Source organism: Chrysemys picta, chromosome 9 (assembly GCF_011386835.1).
Source record: "Chrysemys picta bellii isolate R12L10 chromosome 9, ASM1138683v2, whole genome shotgun sequence".
In the NCBI taxonomy this organism is placed as follows: domain Eukaryota; kingdom Metazoa; phylum Chordata; order Testudines; family Emydidae; genus Chrysemys; species Chrysemys picta.
In genome coordinates, this window is record NC_088799.1 from 79,360,328 (window position 1) to 79,381,576 (window position 21,249).

General features: G+C 43.5%; 1 protein-coding gene across 1 annotated transcript in view; it reads left to right on the top strand.

Moving 5' to 3' along the window:
- The first annotated feature begins 17,907 nt into the window (after window positions 1-17,907).
- EFNB1 (ephrin B1) overlaps window positions 17,908-21,249 on the top strand; it is a 118,047-nt gene continuing 114,705 nt past the window's right edge. The window contains exon 1 of the mRNA XM_005284521.5: window positions 17,908-18,501. Within this exon, the coding sequence (XP_005284578.1) occupies window positions 18,374-18,501 (128 nt within the window). The 5' untranslated portion in view covers window positions 17,908-18,373. The remainder of the gene's footprint in view (window positions 18,502-21,249) is intronic.

The following is a 21,249-nucleotide window of genomic DNA, read 5'->3' on the forward strand; positions in this document are numbered from 1 at the left end:
CTGAAGGGTTTTCCATGGTACTAAACTCCCTCTTTCATGGCTCTACTTTTCAGGTGATTCTGTAGTTTTACAGACAGAGATGTGGGGAAGTGTGGGTACCTAGGGGATTGGTTTGTTTAACACCCTGTGCTTGTCAGAGACCCAGCTGTCTCTGGGATGCTGCGCCTCAAAGAAGATTAGCACATTACATTTTAGGCCTTCCTTTTTGAAAGGGCTCTTTTGCATTTCAGGGTGTGCATACATAGGCCGGGTGCTTCATTCTTTTCACAGGTCCAGCCCTCTGACAGGGTCTAGCTTTTAAGTGAGCTCCTCTGTATATGAAGTTAATTGTCTGTTTTTATCAAGGAATCCCTGTTTGTATTTGTTACTTATGTTCCTAAATCAATCTTGCTCAACCATTCCTCAGATTCACCTTATCGCACTCAGCATTACTTCCCAGGCAATGGCTGTGGATAGATTATTTGCTAGTAATTACCATCTGCCTTGCAGATAGAACCCTCTTTGATCTGCTGCCTCACTGGAAAGAACAGGTCTCTTTTTAAACATCATTTATCATGGAAATGGTGCCGTATTGTGAAGGGGTTTTTGGTCCGCAGGAAAGCACAGTCTTTGTCATCATCAAACCACCAGCTTCTCCCTTGTACCCACAAGCAGTCTCAGAAGAAATAACTGATAGAAAAATTCATATCCAGAGTTTATGATCCCTTCTCCTCCCTAAAGGCTTTTGGAAAGATACACATACATCAGGCAGCATCTTTCTTGGCCATTAGAACTGGCCTTAGGGATGAATGACTTTAAACACCTGAATAGGGCAGTAATTGGTGATAGACAAATATCAAAGGATTTCAAGTTTTGTTCAGAGAAACATCCCAAAGTTCAGTTTTTCTCCAGACATGTCCAGAGGGACTCAGTTTAAAAACTGTGCTACAAATCCCAGCGAGTTTAATGTTTCAAGGGTGTGTTCAATTTGCCAATAGCTCAAAACGTCTCGACCGCTGAGCAGTCTGGTTGGGGCTGAGACTAGCAAGTGCAGGATTGGCAGTAAAAACAAATGATCTTTTTAAATCTCCAGGAAAGGTTGGAGTTCTAGTTATATGCTCAGGTGGTTTCTCATTTTCTCAAGGTCGCTTTGCTTGCTTCTGGTAATGATCAGTTCTCTATAGTATCTTAGTCTATGGCCAGACAAAAACTTCATGGTTGTCACTATGCTGCACACTAACCCCTTGCAACTTCATAGCTATAGACGGGGGAAAAAATTGAGATCCTCCTGCCCCTAAGGCACCGTCTCCTGCCATTTGGGCTTGTGGAGAGTCTCCTCTAACTGTTAGAGATATAGGGCCTATGACTCATAGCTGAGCAGTTCTGATGATGTCCGTTAGAGAGGAGAAGGGCATGGGTGCACACATGCCAGCTCATTACAGTACTTTCCTCAGTACAGCAAGCAAGAGTGTGTAAGGTAATGCCCCTTTAACAAGAGAAGGTTCTGTGACAGTTGGTGGGGGGGACCAGAAGGTTCTGTGACAGTTGGTGGAGGGCTTGGAAGGTTCTGTGGCAGTTGGTGGGAGCCCGGAAGGTTCTGTGGCAGTTCTAGAGAGCTGGAGGGGTCTGAGGAAAGTGCTGTGGCAGCGGCAGGACCTCCTGAGGAAGGGAGGGAAGGTTAACAGGAGTCAAGTAAAGTGTGGGAGAAGAATTGTGTCTGGTGAGCTGTGAAGGAGAGAAAGAGGAAGGTGAAAGGGACAGCCAACCAAACCAGGCAGAGAGTGAGAGAAGAGAGAGATGCCGAGTGAGAACCACCTGAGAAGTTGAGAGAGAAGCCTCTGCTGATTCTCTCAGTGCAGGATGGGCTGGAACTGCAGCCGGACCACACGCTGGATTGTAGCTGTATAAAAACAACTGCGTGTTTGCTATATTGTACAGAGATGCTGCTCCCGTCGGTGGGTGGCTGCTTAGTCCTGGGCAGGGCAATATTGCTCTTGAGGTGTTTATGCTTCTGGCTTCATTACTTATAGGAATACCCCAGGATTATAAAATCTGGGAATGCTTTTCATTACTGTTACCCCAAGTGGAAATGAAGTTGGGCCAGGATCCAGCTCCTTTCTGCAGAAGGGTTCAATAGAACTACATCTCCTCACTGGACAAGCTGTGTGATGTCTTTTCGTACATATACCACCAGCTCTGGTCTGCCTTCAGCTTGTGTTACCTGCTCCCTCTTTCTACCCTGCTTTTAGGGAACATCTCTCCTGAGCTGGATGTGCTTCAATAGGTACCAACATAATAGGTGCTGCTCACTGATCTCCTTAATTGCTTTTAGTTGTAGAAATATTAAAGAGCAAGGTTTAAATGTCAGGAAAAACAATACCAATTACCAGGGTGAGAAAAAAGAGACATGGTCTCAGAATAGTAATAGAGGGGAATTGTAGAAAGGAGTCCTAAGTAAAAGACTTCTCACATTACAAGCTCTGGCTTCCTGACAGGTTTGGATTTCCTAATGTTCCTCTCAAGGCTGTTTCACATCTAGAGTTAGGCAAGTTCTCAGAAGAATGTCCATAAATATTCACATAAATGAAAACTGCATTTACTTCAGCTTCCCACAAATATCCACGAGGAGGAGTTTTCTGGCAGAGAGGGATGAGAAAACCTCAAATTTTAAACGAATATTAAAGAATATTCAGGGAAAGAGCATTTGAACTTGTAAAAGTTAATGCTCATGCTGAAAATGAGTTACTAAGAGTTATGCTCATCCAGTCATGAAAAAGAAACAATGCCATGTAACCTATATCCAGTCAAAGCAAGTTGTGTTTGTTAGAACAGCAAATGTACTCTCAACAATCTGCTAACATCACAAACCAGCTGAGAATTCCTCTAAAAAAATGTTCTGGCAAATAATTTTGAGTGGTGACTAGATCTGAGAAAATCCTTAAATGCTTGAGGACAATTCACAAGCAGAAAGAGACCAAATTCTTCAAATGACTTGTTCTACCCTAGTCACAAATCAGCACAATCTGAGGCCATGCAAATCCTGGGTGAATTATGGGCACTGATTGGTGGAGGGAGGTCAGGAGATTTCTACTGACCAATCATGCTGCAAAGGACCTTAGGAGGCGTGCTCATTATTTCCTTTCTCCAGAGTGATAACTGGGGTTAGTGAGTGCGTTTTGGGATGATGGTGCCCTTTAAACCTAATGCGGGTCAATGGTTAGAGACTAGAACTAACCATAGAATAGTGAACAGCAGCGTCCAGGTGATAAATCCACACTAGGTCTTGAAATCCCTTTGAAGAATTGTCTGCTCCCACAGAAATGTGATTGCTGTAAATCACGTTTTCAACACTGGAATTCATGGAACTTGATGGCTAACTGGAGCTCTCGTATCCTGAAACAAAAAAAAACAATTGCCTTAATTATCTCCCTATGCCATAACCACAGCCACTATATGTCTGTCTGTCCATTTTGTCATATCCATTCAACTACAGTGGGAGGCCTAATATCACTTAATAGGAGAGCATTGTGCAAATGACTTGAAAAGGAGGAAATGGGGGAGAGATGGACAGGAGAAGAATTGATGTTACCTCCAATAATGTCACCAGCCCACCACTTGGCAGTGAGCTGAGTTATTCATAGGAAGGCACTGGCAGAGGGAGGAACCTGTGATGTCACAGTCTCACCAGTTCACAAAGTACAGCTCATAGACCAGCAGTGGGTGGAAAAGGGAAGGTGTCAATGAGAAAAAGAGAACCAGAGAAAGAGGAGAATCACATGAACATGGGGAGAAATAGGCTAGGGAAGCTAAGAGACATGGAGCACTCATGGGATAACTCAGTAACCATGACATTCTCCTGTGCAAAGGCTAGCATCTCTCTAGTTCTCATGTGAACATTAAGTAAGGTGGAACCTGATGAAGATGCTGGTGTGCACCCAGTGATGTGGTACCACACAGCACCACTGGCAATAGAAAATGTAGCTGAACTTCAAGTGTTTTTGTAACAATTGGCTAAGCTCTGTGTGACGGGTGGATCACAGAAACCCCCTTGGGGTTGCCAACTGATGTGCCAAGTCTACTTCTGCCCCTGCTTTCCCTCCCAGCTTGGGACTTTAGCACCCTGTCTTGTTGAACCAGACATGCCAGTCTGCTCCAACACAGACCCAGGGTCTGAACCACGTGCCCCAAAACTGCAGACTTAATTGAAAGCAGGTTAAGAAGTGTTTCTGTTTTTAACACTTAGATGCTTAACTTTCAATGGGGTTTAAACCCCAAATAAATTAGTTTTACTCAAATTGTTCGCCTTCTATAACACTGATAGAGAGATATGCACAACTGTTCCCCCTCCCCAGGTATTAGTACATACTCTGGGTTAATTAATAAGTAAAAAGTGATTTTATTAAATACATAAAGTAGTATTTAAGTGGTTTCAAGTAGTAACAGACAGAACAAAGTGAATTACCAAGCAAAATAAAATAGAACACGCAAGTTTAAGCCTAGTATGATAATATAACTGAATATAGATAAAATCTCACCCTCAAAGATGTTTTAATAAGTTTATTTTACAGACTGGATGCCTTCTAGTCTGGGCACAATCCTTTCCCCTGGTACAGCCCTTGTTCCAGCTTAGGTGGTAGGTAGGGGATTTTTCATAATGGCCGCCCCTTTTGTTCTGTTCCACCCAATTATAAATCTTTTGCATAAGGCGGGAATTTTTTGTTCCTCTGAGTTCCCACCCCCCCTTCTCAATGAAAAAACACCAGATTAAAGATGAATTCCAGTTCAGGTGACATGATCACATGTCACGGTAAGACCCCCAAGCCTTCATTGCTCCCAGCCTGACTCACAGGAAGGCCTGCCTGCAAACAGAGCCATCCACAGTCAATTGTCCTGGTTGATGGGAGCCATCAAGATTCCAAACCACCATAATGGCGCACACTTTGCATAATTACAATAGGCCCTCAAAGTTATATTTCATATTTTTCGTTTTAGATACAAGAGTGATACATTTATACAAATAGGATGACCATACTCAGTAGATTATAAGCTTTGTAATAATACCTTACAAAAGACCTTTTGCATGAAGCATATTTTAGTTACATTATATTTACACTCATCAGCATACTTTCATAAAATCATATAGAGTGCAACGTCACTCTCTGATCCTAGGAAATTTGGAATCCTATCGGATACATGCACAATGGAACCCTCAACAACCAGTCAGAATCTTTCTTTCATAATACCCATTTAAGAAATGAATATATCTGTCCCAAATTCTCCCCTTTCCTCTGGTAACTAGGGTGAGTCATAGAGACTCTTGAGCACTCCCAGAGTCGATCCAGTCTGACTACATAAATGCTCCAGCAAGATCTTTAGAACTGGACAAGCAAACAAACAAAAACAAAAAAAGAATGGGACAGCCCAAGGAAAATGCATCTTAGAATCTAATTTGGATCTCGCTAGTTCCTTCTATATTCAAACTGCCCTAACAAGTTTGGTGCCAGTCCTAGAGGTGGTGGCTGTGTCTATAGGAGCAAATGCAGCAGCTCCTCTGTGCTCTAGATAGCACATATGTTACAACTCGGCATATTTCTTATATATACTTCCCTTTGTATTACAAGCTTCTTCCCAGAGATTTGGCCATACATAGAGTGAAAAGTCAGGCATCTGGAGAGACCAGAGGGGAAGTAACAGTCATTTGGAGCGGGTGACACATGGTTAAAGGCAGCTTTGGATCTTAGAACCTGATTTTCATTGATACAGGATTGTAGGTCAAGACACTGGGGTGATCCTTACTCTTTCTGGAAAGAGCCATGGCATGGGCTGTTTAACTTTCACCTGAACCACTCCCAGGAATAGGCAGAAAGGGTTTGGGTTTAGTGTCTCCTCTAGTTCAGACTGGTATATACAGCTAGCTAAATGACTGGCTGGAGGCTAGACAGGCAGATCATTTGATAAAGATATAAAACTAAATAGAGGGTAAATACAGTAATCTCTAGAACTTCCCACTGGGGTGTTAGTATTAAGCATTGTAAATACATGGAAATTAAAGGCCAATAAAACATGCAAATAGCTGTGTCTCTGTCTCTCCTTCCCCTGTCTTGCCTCTCTTCTCCTCTGATTATCCTTCTCTCTCTCCTCCTTCCTGTACCTCTTCTTTTCTCTCCTGTGTGTTTGTCCAGGCAGGGAAGTGTTTTTTAAAAGGCATTTTTGTGGTTCTGGGCAGTAAATCAAAAAAATCTTCTTTTGTTCCCTTTGCCCCTCTGTCCCCCCGCCCCCTGTTCCAAACACATCATCTCAAGCCTATCCAGCCATCAAAATAAACACTAATTAAGATATTTTCAGTGATGTTCAGCATCAGAAATTACCAGCCCCACGAAAGGGATGCTGCTGTGCAGCGATTCATGGTGTCAGTTGATTCTTTTGTGGTCGTTGTGATAAAATATACCTTTTCCCCAGCTTCTGTTCTGCCTTTCACTCTATTATTCTCAGCTCTGTGGGCTGGTCCCCAAATGGAAAAGTACTATAGTCTCTGTAGACTCTTCTGTGTATATAGGTGAAACCTGTGACAAATAGAAACTGCAATGAGAATGTTACGTAATGATTCAAATATAATGTGACAATCTATTTTAAATACATTAAAGTATCTCATATCCTCAATCCCACCTGGGGGATCTGAGATCTTGCCTGGCCCATTGGGCCTGTTGTGGTGGGAGGATACATACATGCTCAAACCTCATAGTGGGAAGGACTGCATCATTCTTTGTCTCCTCCTAAGGCCATGCATAGGCTCTAGGAATCTGCATTCAGCTCTCCACATCTGCTCTTAGAGTATCCATGTTCTATACGTGTGTGTGTGTCTTTCAAATGAGTCCTTACACCTAAGGTCTGGTCTTCTCTGTGTGGAGATTATCCTTTAATTTAAAGATGGAAAAAGCCCTGCTAGACCACCCAGTCCATCATCTGGGTACATGCGAACTGGTGCTTTGCCCAGTTTAGTTTAAAAGTCCTAAGTGACATAGAATCCATCTCTTCCCCAAGGGAGACTATTTCCCAGCCTGTTACAATTCACTGGTAGGAAACTGATGCTGATATTCAGACTTCATTTTCCCTTGAGAAAAATGTCATCCCATTCCTCCTACTTACACCCCCTTGTAACACCCTCAATAATTCCTACCCTTTGTGCCAAAACCTTTCAGATGTTTGTACACCATTATCATTTCTCTTGGTCCTTGATCTCGTTTTTTAAATGTTTCCATATAAATTTTGAAGCCCTGGTTCATTTGTTTGGCTCTTTTTTCTGTCAATTTGTCAGTATCTTGTTAATAATGAGGTGCCCAGAAGTGAACACAATATTCCAGATGGATTCACATCAAGACATCACTGGTGCCGCTCTGGTCTGTGATGACTATATATTAAGCCTAAATTATATTGTCCTTTTTTGTTGCCTTATCTGTCATATTGAAACTCTTTTCTAATTTGCTGACCACTACCACTGCTAAAGCTGTCTTGCTATTACTGCATAATTGGTTTCTCCCTCCTTTAAGATGTGTGTTTTAGATTACTTTTCTCCTGGGTAGGTTAACATATTTTTTTTTGAACTAGGATCGTTTTATTTTCTGCACATTTCTAAGAACATAAGAACGGCCATACTGGGTCACATCAAAGGTCCATCTGGCCCAGTTATCCTGTCTTTCAACAGTGGCCAATGCCAGGTGCCCCAGAGGAAATGAACAGAACAGGTAATCATCAAGTGATCCATTCCTTGTCACCTATTCCTCTCTCAGTGTCTTTATTTTTCCCCTGACCTAGCTAATATATGCAGCGCCTCACATCTTAGCATCCTCTGCAAATATCATTAACATGCTGTTTATACCCTCTGCCAGATCATTAAGGAAGATGTTAAATAATGATCCCTGCAATACCCTACCAAACACTCTTAAGCCCTCACAAGGAGCCCTATCCAGAACGTGATGTATTGCCATTTATCCTCCATTCAGCCCTTAACTGTTCATATTCAAGCCAATTTACATTAAATTTGAGAATGGTCTCATGAGATACTGTACCAATTGCTAGTAATATCCAAATATATTGCATCTACCACTTCTTCTCATTCATTGATTATGTTATATTTAGAAAAACAAGATGTATCTGGCAAGGCCAATTGTTTGTAAACCCATACTGCCATACCTCATCTCATGTTTCTGTTAACCTCTGGATATTTTAATGTTTTTTCCTTAATAATTGTTCCACTATTTTATTAGGCATCGAAGTTACATGTATGGAACAACTGTCAGGATCACTCTGCTTTCCTTTTTTGAAGATTAGTAGTGCTGTTTCTCTGGTCTTCTGGTGCCTTCTGTCTTCTCCATAACTTTTTAAAAATAATTGAGCTTACTATGCTCAATTCCCATTATCTTCAGTTGGAGCCGAGGGTGCTTAGCACTTTCCAGGATCAGTTCCTTTGCTAGCTAATTCCCATATATCCTAGGAAGCATATGACCCAGACTACCTGATTTGTATACAACCAGATTTTCTGAGTATTGTTTTACCTGCTCTTTATTGATAGTTATTTTTTACAAATTCTTCCCTACTTCCTTGTCCAAACTTATTTTGTCTTGCTGAAAACAGATTAAAACAGAGTTCAGTATCTCTCATCCATTTGTGAGTAATTAGTTCAAACGTCATTAATGACCTACTTTCCCTCAAGTACTCTTCCCCCAGTATATTAGCAAAAGTGTCTCTTAGGTCTTGATGCAAGAAAGCATCCTTATTCTCGACAGAATTTAAGCACATGTTCAATTTTCACTCAAGCCATCATGTGCTTAGATCTGTATATGGATGAACTTCAGCATGTGCTAAGTGCTTTCCTGAATCATGGCTCTAGACTAGTGGTTCTCAACCAGGGGTACACGTACCCCTGGGGGTATGCAGAGGTATTCCAGCGGGGTACATCACCTCATCTAGCTATTTGCCTAGTTTTACAACAGGGTACATAAAAATCACTAGCGAAGTCAGTGCAAACTAAAATTTCATACAATGACTTGTTTTACTAGACACTGACATGTAAATGCAATATTTATATTCCAATCATTTTATTTTATAATTATATGGTAAACATGAGAAAGTAAGCAATTTTTCAATAATAGTGTGCTGTGATTTTTATGTCTGATTTTGTAAGCAAGTAGTTTTTAAGTGAGGTGAAATGGGTAGAGTAGTCTGGAAAGGTTGAGAACCACTGCCCTAGACTCCTTAATCCTTTTGACGTTATTCACTAATCTTATCTTATGCTGCCCTTATTTTTTCTCTGGAAACGCTAATCGACTATACTGGTTATCCTTTCTCATTTGCTTTCTCTGATATGGACATTTTTAACCTCAAAGTCATGAGTGGCCCCTTGTGAAGCTGTCGATTCTTGTTTCTTGCATTCTTCTTTTTCAATAGAATTGTAGCTAGCTGTGCCTTAATTGTTCTGTCTCTGAAAACTGCTTATGGATTTTGATACTTCCTCCCATTGAGCGTTAGTCTCTAGATTTCTCACGTCCGTAAAATGTGCCTTGAATCTAATACCCTCATATTGCTGCTGCATTTGGTACCCTCTCCATTCCTTAATTTTGTGATTCAAGTAGCACATGACTACTCATTCCAACATTCAGTATTATTTTCACCTCCTCACTCAGTTCCTCCCTAACACTCAGTAGATGATCGGGAAAGTTTTCTCTTGTGGTTGGAGTCTCTGGGCCAAATTCAGAGATGATGAATAAGGTGGTGTGGGTTAAGCTCCCTTAAATCTATCTACACCCACTCTATCAATGTGTAATTGGTATAACTTACATGGCAAGGAGCCAGGAAAAAGTGGACACTAATTTAGGATGTGGGCCATTTAAATTTACATCTTCTTCCAGTTAATCAGTGTGTAAATTACATCATCTTCAATACCCAGCACATCCATGGAGAGGGTATCAGTAAGTCTCAAGGAGTCTTAATGCCAGAAAGTTTGAATTACTGTAACGGAAACTTATTTACATCACCTTACATCTCTGAATTTGGTCCTCTGGTTTTGGGTCATTGGTTTTCTGCTGCCTTTTTGGCTGGCTACACTTGTTATCCAGAAAGTACCTAGGTAGTCTGAATCTCCACAAGTCTTTTATCCAGGAATGTTAAAGATCCCATGAAAGACGGTAGGATTTATAAAATGTACTGGTCCAAATTCACCTTCTGTCCCACTGTACACCATATGGCATGTCAAGCCCCTTTTGGAGAAGCTGTATTTTAGAGATGTGTGCTGTGATTCCTCTTTCTATATACCATTGACTGAAAAGTGACATTGGATCAAATGTACTGTGTGAATTATTAGGTGTGTTATCAGGTGTGTTAGGTCCTACCCATTTCATCACAGAAAACAGCAACTGGGAAAAACCTATTAGGTCCCATCTAGTTCATACTGTTGGGACCAGTTCAGGATGATTCCCTAAGATGCTGTGTCTAAGTGAGCTTTAAATAACTCAAGCAATGGGCTTTCTCCATTTCCCTTGGGAGATTATTCCAGTCTACCTACTAGATTTAACAATTAAGCAATTTCCCCAGGTATTCAGTCTAAATTTTCTTTTGTTCAGTTTTATCACATTACTCCCTTACTATAAAATTCCTCTGGTAATTTAAATATGAAGTGACTTTGGAATATATTTCCTGATGCAGATCATTACTTGATGGGAAAGTGTTTGTTCATTATGGGAAACAGTGGGCTACACAATGCTGGAGGAGATGGAAGAAGCAAGTTGAAGGCAGAGGTATGTCACAAGCATATTGGAGTCCATTGAAGTGTGTAAGGGAGCTCCTTCCCTGTCCCTTTGGAATGAAGTAAAACATTTCAGGAATAATAGAAAGGCATTTGGGGGTGAACTCCCACACTCTGTACCTAGGAATAGCAGTGGAGTTTTTGATTAGATTAAAAGGGGAGGAATGGGACAGGGCCACTGTGTATATAGAATAGTGTGACACAGGGCAGGTCCTAAACACAAACATTCTGAGAAACATGGCAATAAAGTGACAGCTCTATCTGTCCTTATAACTACCCTCTGGCTGTAGAAAAAGTTTCTGAATATGTGCAAGAGAAAATCCGCAGGCTGGATTAGAAAGACTCCTCAGATAGAAAGAGGGCACTGCTCTGTTTTACAGACTTTGTGAAGAGGAGCTGAGACCCCCCAAAACTTGTTACTGATTCATATATATATATATATATAAAAAAGATTCCAGGATTGTCACTGTGTGTCCCTTTGAAGCCTAGTATATGTGTTGAGTCAGTGTGAAGCAAGAGAAACAGCTGTTGAGAGGTTTTTTGTTCAGAATATCAGTAGGTTCAATTATCACTGGGATTTGAGGTCTGTTACCATTCACTTTTTAAGTTCTCGGCCATTTTGACTTTACGAATTAAATCTGTGTATCAGCAAGGTATGTCTCTGTCATGTCATGAGTACTAGGTCATTGTGATATCAGAGGTAACTTAACCAATCACCACCCACACTCAACAGCTAATTTGCATACAATGATTTTGTTGGTGTATGAAGGAGAATACACAGATGGTGGATTACTTCCTGGTCCAATTGCCACACCCATGCGACAACACAAGCTTTCAGCTATTAGTTTAATATATAAACCAGCTGTCCTTCCTCAAAACTTCAAAGGCAAGAAGAACAGCCTTTTTCTGTCACAGCAGCTGAGAGCTGGCTACGTCCTGCATCGTTTCTTTTGTATCTAGCATCCCCTATGCTGTACACATGCTGTGTGCTTGTGTTTTTGTCTGTATTCCATGCATGTTTTTGCATCTGTGAAGCATAAGTAAACCTCTTACATAAAATTCTGTATTTGTGTTGTGTGTGTTTATATTTGCACCCCATACATGTGTTGCATCCATGCTCTTGGCATGGAATCGTATAAAGAATGGTCTTTCCTGATGTGTGGCATGTGAATCCTTTGGACAGGTGGGAGGGCTTGTTCCATCACAGCTTGAGCCTCTGATCTCCTGCTATCATGGTAAAATGTATGAACTCTAGCTGTTGCTCTTAACAGGTGCTCCTGAGCCAAGAGTTATCATGATACCATAGATAATGGAACACAGCAAGTTGGTCTCCACTTTTGGTTAAGGAGGAGAATTGAAAATGTGGATGCTAAACAAATCATCAGGCTTCTCGTTTATCCCTTTACTGCACTTAAACTTATTGGCTGAAGAAGCCACCAAATTGGAACTTCACAGACAGACCCTTAAACTTCCCCATAGCCCCTCCCCCAATTCCAATTCAGGACCCCCTTCTTTTTCACTGAAATGTATTGATGTAAAGGACAAGGCTAGAGTGACCATACGTCCTATTTTGGCTGGGACAGTCCCTTTTTTAAGCCCTGTCCTGGCCGTCATGACTTTTTTGGCAAACGGGACAAATGCCCAGTTTTGTCAAAAAAATGGGGTGCAAATGAAAGGGGTGGGGAGAGGGAGCAGTGATGCCAGCCCTGAGCAAGGGAGGAGGCAGGACTCAGGGAGGGGTGGCAGACAGGGCTTGGCCGAGCAGTGACACCAGCTCCAGCCTGGGGCAGGCAGAGTGAGTGGTGAGCGGCAATACCAGCTCCAGACTTGCGCAAGGGGGGCAGGCAGGGCTCAGGCAAGCAGCGACACCAGCCCCACTTGGGGAGGGGAGGGGAGGGGTAGGGAGGGCTCAGGTGAGCAGCTCGGGCCAGGCCCGCGCAGTGTCCTGTTTTCCCTTTCAGAAATATGGTCACCCTAGACAAGGCCCCAAGGGTGTGTGAGTGGCCCCATGCTGAAGTGTGTGTCCAGTGGTAAAACTGCAAGTGAAGTTAAGAAGCAGAAAGGCAAAGAAAGTGAGACAGCAAGGAAAGGATGATTTAATTCCCACCCCTGTGTTACCAAGAGGCAATGGGCAGGACTTGATGGTGTTCATGAATATCCACTTCATTCACACTTCCAACTGTTTTTTAAATCCTGAGAAGGGCTTACAAAGCTTTGGATTTGAAATGTCTTTTTCTGAGGAAGGGTAGGGGTTCCATTTTATTAGCTGCACCTGCCCAATTCATTCACCTCCTGGCAATTTCTTATAAATCCTCATTCCCACCCCCCAGCCAAATCAAAAATAGCAAATCTTTTCTATTTCTGCTAAAGAATAACTAACATCCTTTCCTTGGAGATGGTTCAGTTGTACTGTTCTCAGGCCAAAAGTGAGATTTTATTTTTCCCCAAGGGGAAAATTTAGCAGAAGTCATTCATTTTGTAAGCAACAGTGAAGATATACTTTCTTGTTCTTGTGACCTGATTCCCCCCGCCCCCCCATGCCAGTGGTTCTCAAACTTTAGTAACCCAAGGACTCCCATTTTGATTTAAAATTTTGCCTTGGCCCCCCAAGCCTCCCTCTCAGCCCCAGGCCCTGTCCCCTCTCCCCCCTTCCTCCAAAGCCCCACCCTTGCCCCACCTTTTCCTGCCCCCCCACCCCAGCCCCTCCTCTTCCTCGCCTCTTTCCACTCCCTGGCGTACAGGAAGCGCTGAGAGGGAGAGAGGGAGGGGGAGGAGTTGATCATCAGAGCCCGCAAACCCCCTAGAGTACCATCACAGACCCCCAGGGGTTCGCAGACCCCAGTTTGAGAACTACTGCTCGATGCAGATAATTCTGATCTTTCACAGTTCAAGTTGACATAGATATATATAGTCCTCCTTGAACTCCAGTGCTTCTGCTTGGTTAGAGATATATGACTTTGCATTTGTCCATATGACTGTCAGAAAATTCCAGTAGCAGGAGAAATAGTAAAAATCTGCCATTAAGATGCATATTTATATAGCACATGAATACACAGCTATGTTTTTGTGTAGGTCATGTATTTACGGTCTTCAATAACAATAAAGATGTACCAACTGGCCTTTGATTGCTTGTTAACGACCAATTGTACCTTAGGCCCTCATTTTCAGAGTACTGAGTATGCACAACTTCAGCTGAAATTAGTAGGATCAGCCAAAATTCAACACCTCTGAAAATCACACCTGTCATTTTCCTGGGTTATTTTGATAGGCCAAGGCTGGTGGATACTGGTAAGTTCTAAGCTGCATGATTTGAGATGGATATACCAAGTGCACATGGGTAGAAGAATGCACTGTTCAGAGACTGTTGGGAGGCACAAGCTGGCCCACTTTTTCTTCTCTTTCCCTTTAAAAAACAAAACCTAAAAATTATATACAAAAATTATTACTACAACATTAAGGTTGAAATCTGAAGTGTTAAAATCAGTCAGGAAATGCCAAAGTTAATATACCAATGATAGTGCTAATTCAGCTAAATTGCAGAGCTGTAGCGTGTGCTAGTTCTGTTTTTCTTTGTAATTGTGTAGCTTCATACATTACTGTGTATAATAACTATTAAGAGCCATCCACAAGAGATACAGGATGTGCAACACTCCAGATGTTCCTACCTTTGCTGCTGGAATCCTAACTTTTGCATTTCTAGACATTGACTTTTTCAGTGCACCCTTCATGTAATGTTAAATTACTTTCTTTAGAAATTATTCTGGTTCTATTGGATCTATTTTCTCTTTCCACTGTTTACTCTTCTTCACAAGGGATGTTTCTTAAGAATTCACCTGCTGCTTATTTCCTACCTGAAGTATCATCTTGTGACACTGGCCATGTCCATGGCAACCAATTATGTTGTCATCTGCAGAGATTAAAGTCTGCCAGTTTCCATGGGCACTTCATGCAAGTCATGAAAAGTATGAATTGCTAGTTTACTTCCCCCATTTACTTAGAAATGGGATAGGCAAATGGAAAGAATGCAAAAGACAGATAGCTTGTACCTGTTAAAGGTAAACTACTTCCACTTCCTGGCACAAAAGACAAAGGGGTTATTAAGCTTGTTGTGACGTGTTTGATAAAATCTCTTGTAAATGTCTCTGTTCTTGATGTTATGCTTAATTTTCTGACTAGAACAAATGATGGAAGACACAAGAGGAAGTCATTGATGCTATAATGCAATTTTCTATTCCCCAGCCAACTTACTTAGAATAATTACTTTTGTTGCAATATAACTCATTGTGGTAAGTTATAAATCCTCCCACTTAAAGAAAAAATAACTCTTTCTTCTTTTCCCCCAGCATTTTTCTTCCTTTCTGAATTAAGATATCATATAAAAATGGTAAGTGGACTCACTCATTAGCTTAAATCAAATCTACAATTTTAACTTGTGTTCAGGATTCTAACTTATCCTTAAGTGCCTAACAAACTAATTTAGCTAGCATGGGAATGGGTAATACAAGATTGCTATATCCCTGTGTTTTCAGGGAAATCTCTGCAGAGCTTCAGTTTATGAGTATTTTATCTTCCAGTTTGCAAATACCAAAGGATCTCAAACTAGGTTACTTCCAGGTTTGTTAAATGCCATACTTCTAAGAGGCTAGAGTTTTGGCTTGAATGCTATCTGTTTTTAGCATTCAGCTCAACAGCAAAAAGAAGTGGCTCCACAGGCCTCCTGCTGCTTCTCCAAACTCAGGCCTGAAGTGTCATCTTTCTCACATTATCCATGTCTTAGGCAGATGTGAAACAATGAAAGATAACTTGAGAACTTTGCTTGAAGCATTTTCAAAATGAAGGAAGAAGTGAGGGAAAGAAAGCTCCCTCTTACCTCTTGCTCTCAAGGGACCCTCCCATTCTCTTAAGTAGAGAAATGGAGTTTTCTAGATTAGAAGAATATCTAATGGAGAAAATGCCTGGAGGACTGTCTGTAGCCCAAGAGTTTGATTTAGTGCTGACAGCTGCTCTTCTCTTCAACCACAGGACTGCAGCAGCAGCAACAGGAGGAAAAGCTGAGCCTGCAGCTATCTTTATAGACTCTCACTGAGGCATCTCAGGCTATGGACAGAAAGCGGGATGAGAGAACTGTCTTTCGGAGACTGTTTATCTCTAACAGTTAATAGGGACACCATACTTAAAAATCAAGGTGAGCCATTTCAAGCAAGGAGCAGGCGATGGATATGAACCAGACAGTGAAGTTATTAGCCAGCAGGGGGAGATATTGGTCCATATTTGAATGCCGTAACTAGCATGTCTCAGTAATTTAGCGGGGAAAAACGTAATACAGGAACCCTAGGGCAGTATTATTGGTATTGAAACACAGATAAAGATCAAAGTTGTACAAGAGTAACTGATGAAAACAACATATTACAAAAATAATCCCTTTTTTGTAACGGAAGAAAAAACAAATTTATAAAATCCAAACCCAAATCCTAGGGCTCCGAGTATCCTAATGTCCTTGAAATCATTCACATACCACCCCAAAGTCAGAGAAAATCCAATCAAACGGAAAACCAAACAATTTTAATGCTCAAAACTCACAACCTCTTTGTAAAAACAGCAACAAACTGTCTGGCAAAACAAGAGTGACCGAGGCTCAGGCAAACCCAGAAGTCATTAGATAGATAGCAGGTAATCCACCCCAGTTAGCACTCTAGCAGATTAATTTTAATCGGGGTTTTATAATTATAATCCCAATGAAATAATGCGCGCACACACTGATTTATTTTCCCTTTTAAAAGCAGATTATCTTGGACACGTTAGTGTTATGGAAAGTAAGAAAGATGTTGCGTAGGGAAACAGCTGAACAATTTGCGGGGTTCTAGAACTTGTTTTGGATTTATTTCATTTGTGTTGAACAGTGTGATTGTGTTTTATGGGAAGACGTCTACTACACGTGATTAAGCGGAGGGGGGGGGGAGTTTAACGTTTGAGACCCTGTGGATAAAATGCTGTATTTAATTTTATACTAGTAGAGAAGATGCAGAAAAGTCACTGAATTATTCCCAGTGTGTAGTGAGGGGAGGAGGGAGAATTGAAAGAATAACCCCACTCTGCCTGCCCCGTGAAAGAAACGGCTGGATGTTATAGAAGCGTGAGAGCTGCTGAGTAAAGAAGGGGCGAGCGAACCCCTCTGCAGTTTCTTCCATCCGGCTCTACGAAGAGCAGTACTACTTACAACGCCTCTGAAGCGCTCTGCAGATCCTTATCGAGTGGCTCAGAGACAGAGCGGCTTGTAAATCAGATAAGGAGAGGGGGACATTTCCTTCTGCAAACAGGGCTCGCCCCCCGAGCCCCACTCTCACTCCGCTCCTCTCCTTTAACCAAACAGGGAGAGTCTTTTGCAATTCATGAAAGTGAAGTGAGCCCTCTTCCCCTGCCTCCTCAGAGCTGCAGGGGGTGCGAGCATTTCGGGCCAGAGCTTTACGTTATCTGGGTGCCCCCAGCCTCTGTACCGGGGCGGCTTCTCCTTTCCAGACCCGTGTTGTCCCCACACACTTCGCTTTGCAAGGGGGAGCGCCCGAGCCAGGAGCTGGAACCAGAATTCCTCGTGAAGCGCAGCAGCTGCCTACCCCCAATTATTGCCAGGGTTCTTGGCTCAACCAGTCTCCAGAGCAGGGAGAGTCTCGGCATAGGAGAAGGGCCCTAGCAGAGCCCTGCACAGGGAGCCCAACGCTGCAAAGGAAACAGCTCCCCAGAGCAGCTGATTTACCCCCCCATGTAACCCAGTGCATTCCTCACAACCCTGCCTACTTCACTACAGCCGCGCATCACTGCTCTACCCTCTTCCCTCACATGCATCAACCCCAGCTCTGCGCGCCAGCAGCCGTGTGTACACACACACCATCGGTCACTTCACACACTCGCTCTATGGAGCAGACATTCTAGTGCCTCAGACTAGCAAATCCACGCGCTGCTGCAGCTGCACCTCCCTTTAAGAGGCCGGGCTGCCCCGCCCCTCTCAGCCTGAGAGGCGGAGTGAGAGGCGAAGGCCCCACTATCCCGCTTCGCTATTGGTCGGCGAGGTGGGGCTGGCCTCGCTGGTGCCTGCGCTGGGGAGTACAGAGCGTGGCAGGGCGGGCGGTGGCGCTGTGCAAGTTGGGCAGCTGGAGGGGAAACGCTAAGCCGCCGGGACGGGACGGGCTGAACCCGTGGAGTTACAGTGTGGAGCCGGGAGTGTATGGGCGCGCTGAGCCCGGCGGGACCGGAGAGCGGAGCCGGGAGACCCGCGGAGAGCTGGACTCCAGCCGACGGGGCCCCAAGGAGCTAATCCGGGGCGAGGCGCGGGGAGCCCCGGCTCGGAGGGACTAGTGCGTGGGGGAGAGGGGCGGATTTCTCCGCGGGACCAGCCCGTGCAGCAGTGCCCGTCTGGGGGAGCCGTAGCAGTTGCGCGGGGGGTCCTGGATGCGGGCGGAGTGAGCCCTGCTGCCGGGGGACTCCAGCCACAGGGGATGGGAGCGTGAAACCGGCTGAGAACCAGGGCAGCGGCCGGCGGGATTTACAGCACCGGGAGGATTAGCGGCTCCCCGGCCCCGGCGCCCCCGGGCGAGGGGGAAGATGGCCCTGCCGGAGGGGCGCCCCAGTCTCTGCAAGTGGCTCCTGGGCGTCCTGCTTGCCATGTGCCGGCTCGCGGCGCCGCTGGCCAAGAACCTGGAGCCGGTGTCCTGGAGCTCGGCCAACGCCAAGTACGTGTCGTACCCTCGGGTCCCCCATCTCCGCCGCGGGCGTCTCCCCTTTCATTTTAGCGGGGGCCGGTTCTCCGGGGCGGGGGCATGGCAGCGTGGTCTGGGCGCCCCTGCGTGGCGCAGGAGCTGGGGTCCAGGGCGAGGCAATCCCTTGGCAACTCACGGCAGTCCAGGGCCATTCTGAGCCGGCTAAACTCTCCCAGAGTGTGCGGTGCCCGCTCCTGCCCTGGTGCACTGCCCCGGGCGTTGGGCGCGGATCGAGCTGGGCTCGGCTGCTCGGGGTGGCAGATCAAGCTGTCATGTTCCTGCGGGTCGCCGTGCAGCCTCTCCTCCTTCCCCGTCCCTTTGAAGTGCCCGGCGAACGCGTCTGGAGTCTCCGCTGCATCTGCTGGGGCAGCTCTTGGGAAGAGAGAGAAATTACAGAAGTTTAACGTGGTCCCGGTGCTTAAATCGGGCCCGTTGGGCTGTAACGTGGTTCCGAGTTCAGCGTTGCTCCCGCGGACTTTGCCTCACCATGGCTGATCGTGCCTAAAGGGCCGGCCCCATTGTGTCTGATTTCTTCTTTCCCCCAAATACACAGTTCTGCCTAGATCCAGCGTTTAGAGAGGGGGGAAGATGACATGCACCAGGTTTTTAAATAGACTAAAATGAATATTTTATTAGCTTTTTTAGCTCTGGATAATCTAGGGTTTCATCTCTTCCACAGAAACCCATTTAGGAAACTGGCAAGGCATCCCACTGGGGACTCCATAGGTAACACACACACGCAGATGGACATAAATGATTTATAGGGCGAGGCGAGAGCCCGAAGTGATCACTGATGAAGCATTCTCTCTCTCTCTCTCTGATGAAATTAACCACGTATATTTTTACTTTGATTCTCCCTTACCCCCTCTATTAGGCTATCTGACTTGATAAAGCTAAATATATTCACTTAATCTTACCGTCCTAATAATACATTTACTTTTCTAATCAATCGTAACCTGGGGGCGATGCCCCCTGACTATGCCCTCAAAGAAGAAGGGTGGAAAGACTACTGATATGCTCTTGCCTCTTAGAGCAATACCATAGGTCCCTTATTTAGGGACAATGGCAATATGAAATGAGCAAGTAAAATGTATCAGTAAAAGAAGATTTTCTTATTTATCTAATTTGATTTTTCAGTTCATGCTGGTGGGACAGTTAATACAGTGGGAGAAGAACATCCCCCCCTGCCTCCTTGAATGGTTCAAGAAGTACAACATTAGAGTCCCATCTGTTTCTTTTAGGCCAGTCTGTGTTCAGTCCCAAGCTCTAGACATTACTTTTCTACAGGAGAATATTCCAGTTTTTGGATGTGCCCAATTAAAGTGGTGTAGAAATATTGTATTTTTAAATCTTGTGTCTCACTTAATTGCTTTTGCTCAAATATTTTTTGTGGGAGGTGAGAGCGCCTTTTTTCTTTCATAAGGATTCCCTGGCTGCATTTAAAACATTGCCCAAATTGTTCCTTCGTTTTGCAATCTTGTGACCACACTTTTACAAGATTCTCTCTCCCCCCCCCCCCCCCCCCGTTTTCTCAGGGAAAATCGTTGTTGGCGGTGGGTTAAATCTCTTTTTAATTGTCATGCAGACTTTTCTCCAGATCTTTGAACCTTTAAGTGCATTAGAATATTTCTGAATAGAACGGACAAAATGAAATTTTAATGGCCCACGAGGGATTTCAAGTTGAATTGGGATTCCAAATTTTAGTGCCCCTCTTGTGCCAGTTACTTGTAAAATGTAATAGCTATATTTGGATATTGGGTTGGTGGGGTTTTTTTCTGCTTGTTAAAAATAGGTTACCGAGAATCTTACTACTTAAGCTGTAGATATTGGTCTGGAATTGCCAGCAGATGGCTTTCAATTCACATGCTTTGTGCAAACTTGCGCTAGAGGCAAAAGAACTGGAGGTTAATATATCAAAACCTCATCACATCTCTGTCAGTTTTATGCCAAAACGATGTTCCCTTTGCACAAAAAATTGGGTGAGAACTTTGTCTTTTTTTAAATGTGTGAACTTACAACTTTCTGGCTGCTTTTGCAGATACAGATGAGATCTAGGAATGTTTCAAGTTATTTGCAGTCTTAACAAGACTTCAGTTTTATTGCAAACAGGATTTCTGTTGATATCTTTATTAGATCATCTAAAAGTAATCTATGCTTTTTACCCATGGCTTTAGAACTGCACAGATTGCCTTTCCCTTGTGCTAGGTTCAGATTGACTCTAGGCCCACTCTCCATTTTTTTTCTTCCTCCCCTACTGTGCTAGTCTGTAAAGGATTTTTTAATAAATTTTGACTAATGGGCAAATATTTAAAAACTAGCCCTGGTTTCTATCATTTACCTGAACTCTGGAAGCTGGAGCCAGGGAGACCACTCTGCCTACAATTTACATTCCCATTGACTACAGGAGCCAGCATCCAGAGATATCAATTGGCTCCACAAGAGAAGATTGTAAACTTCGGTGCCAGCCTTTATTTAATAATGCCTCTGGCTTGCACCTAGTATAAATGGTAAACACATTATACCTAGTTGTAGAAATTTTACTCTTTGTATATACTTTAATAAAATACCAGATATGCTCATCTGCCTGCTTCTTTAGAGCAGATCTTCAAATTGTCCTTGATTCTAAAATGGCTTGGAAGTACTATTTTCTGAGTCAAAATCTGGTCTTCCTTTGCTCCTGGCAAATTTGTTGTTGCCTATTTGTTTTACCTGGTGTAAAGT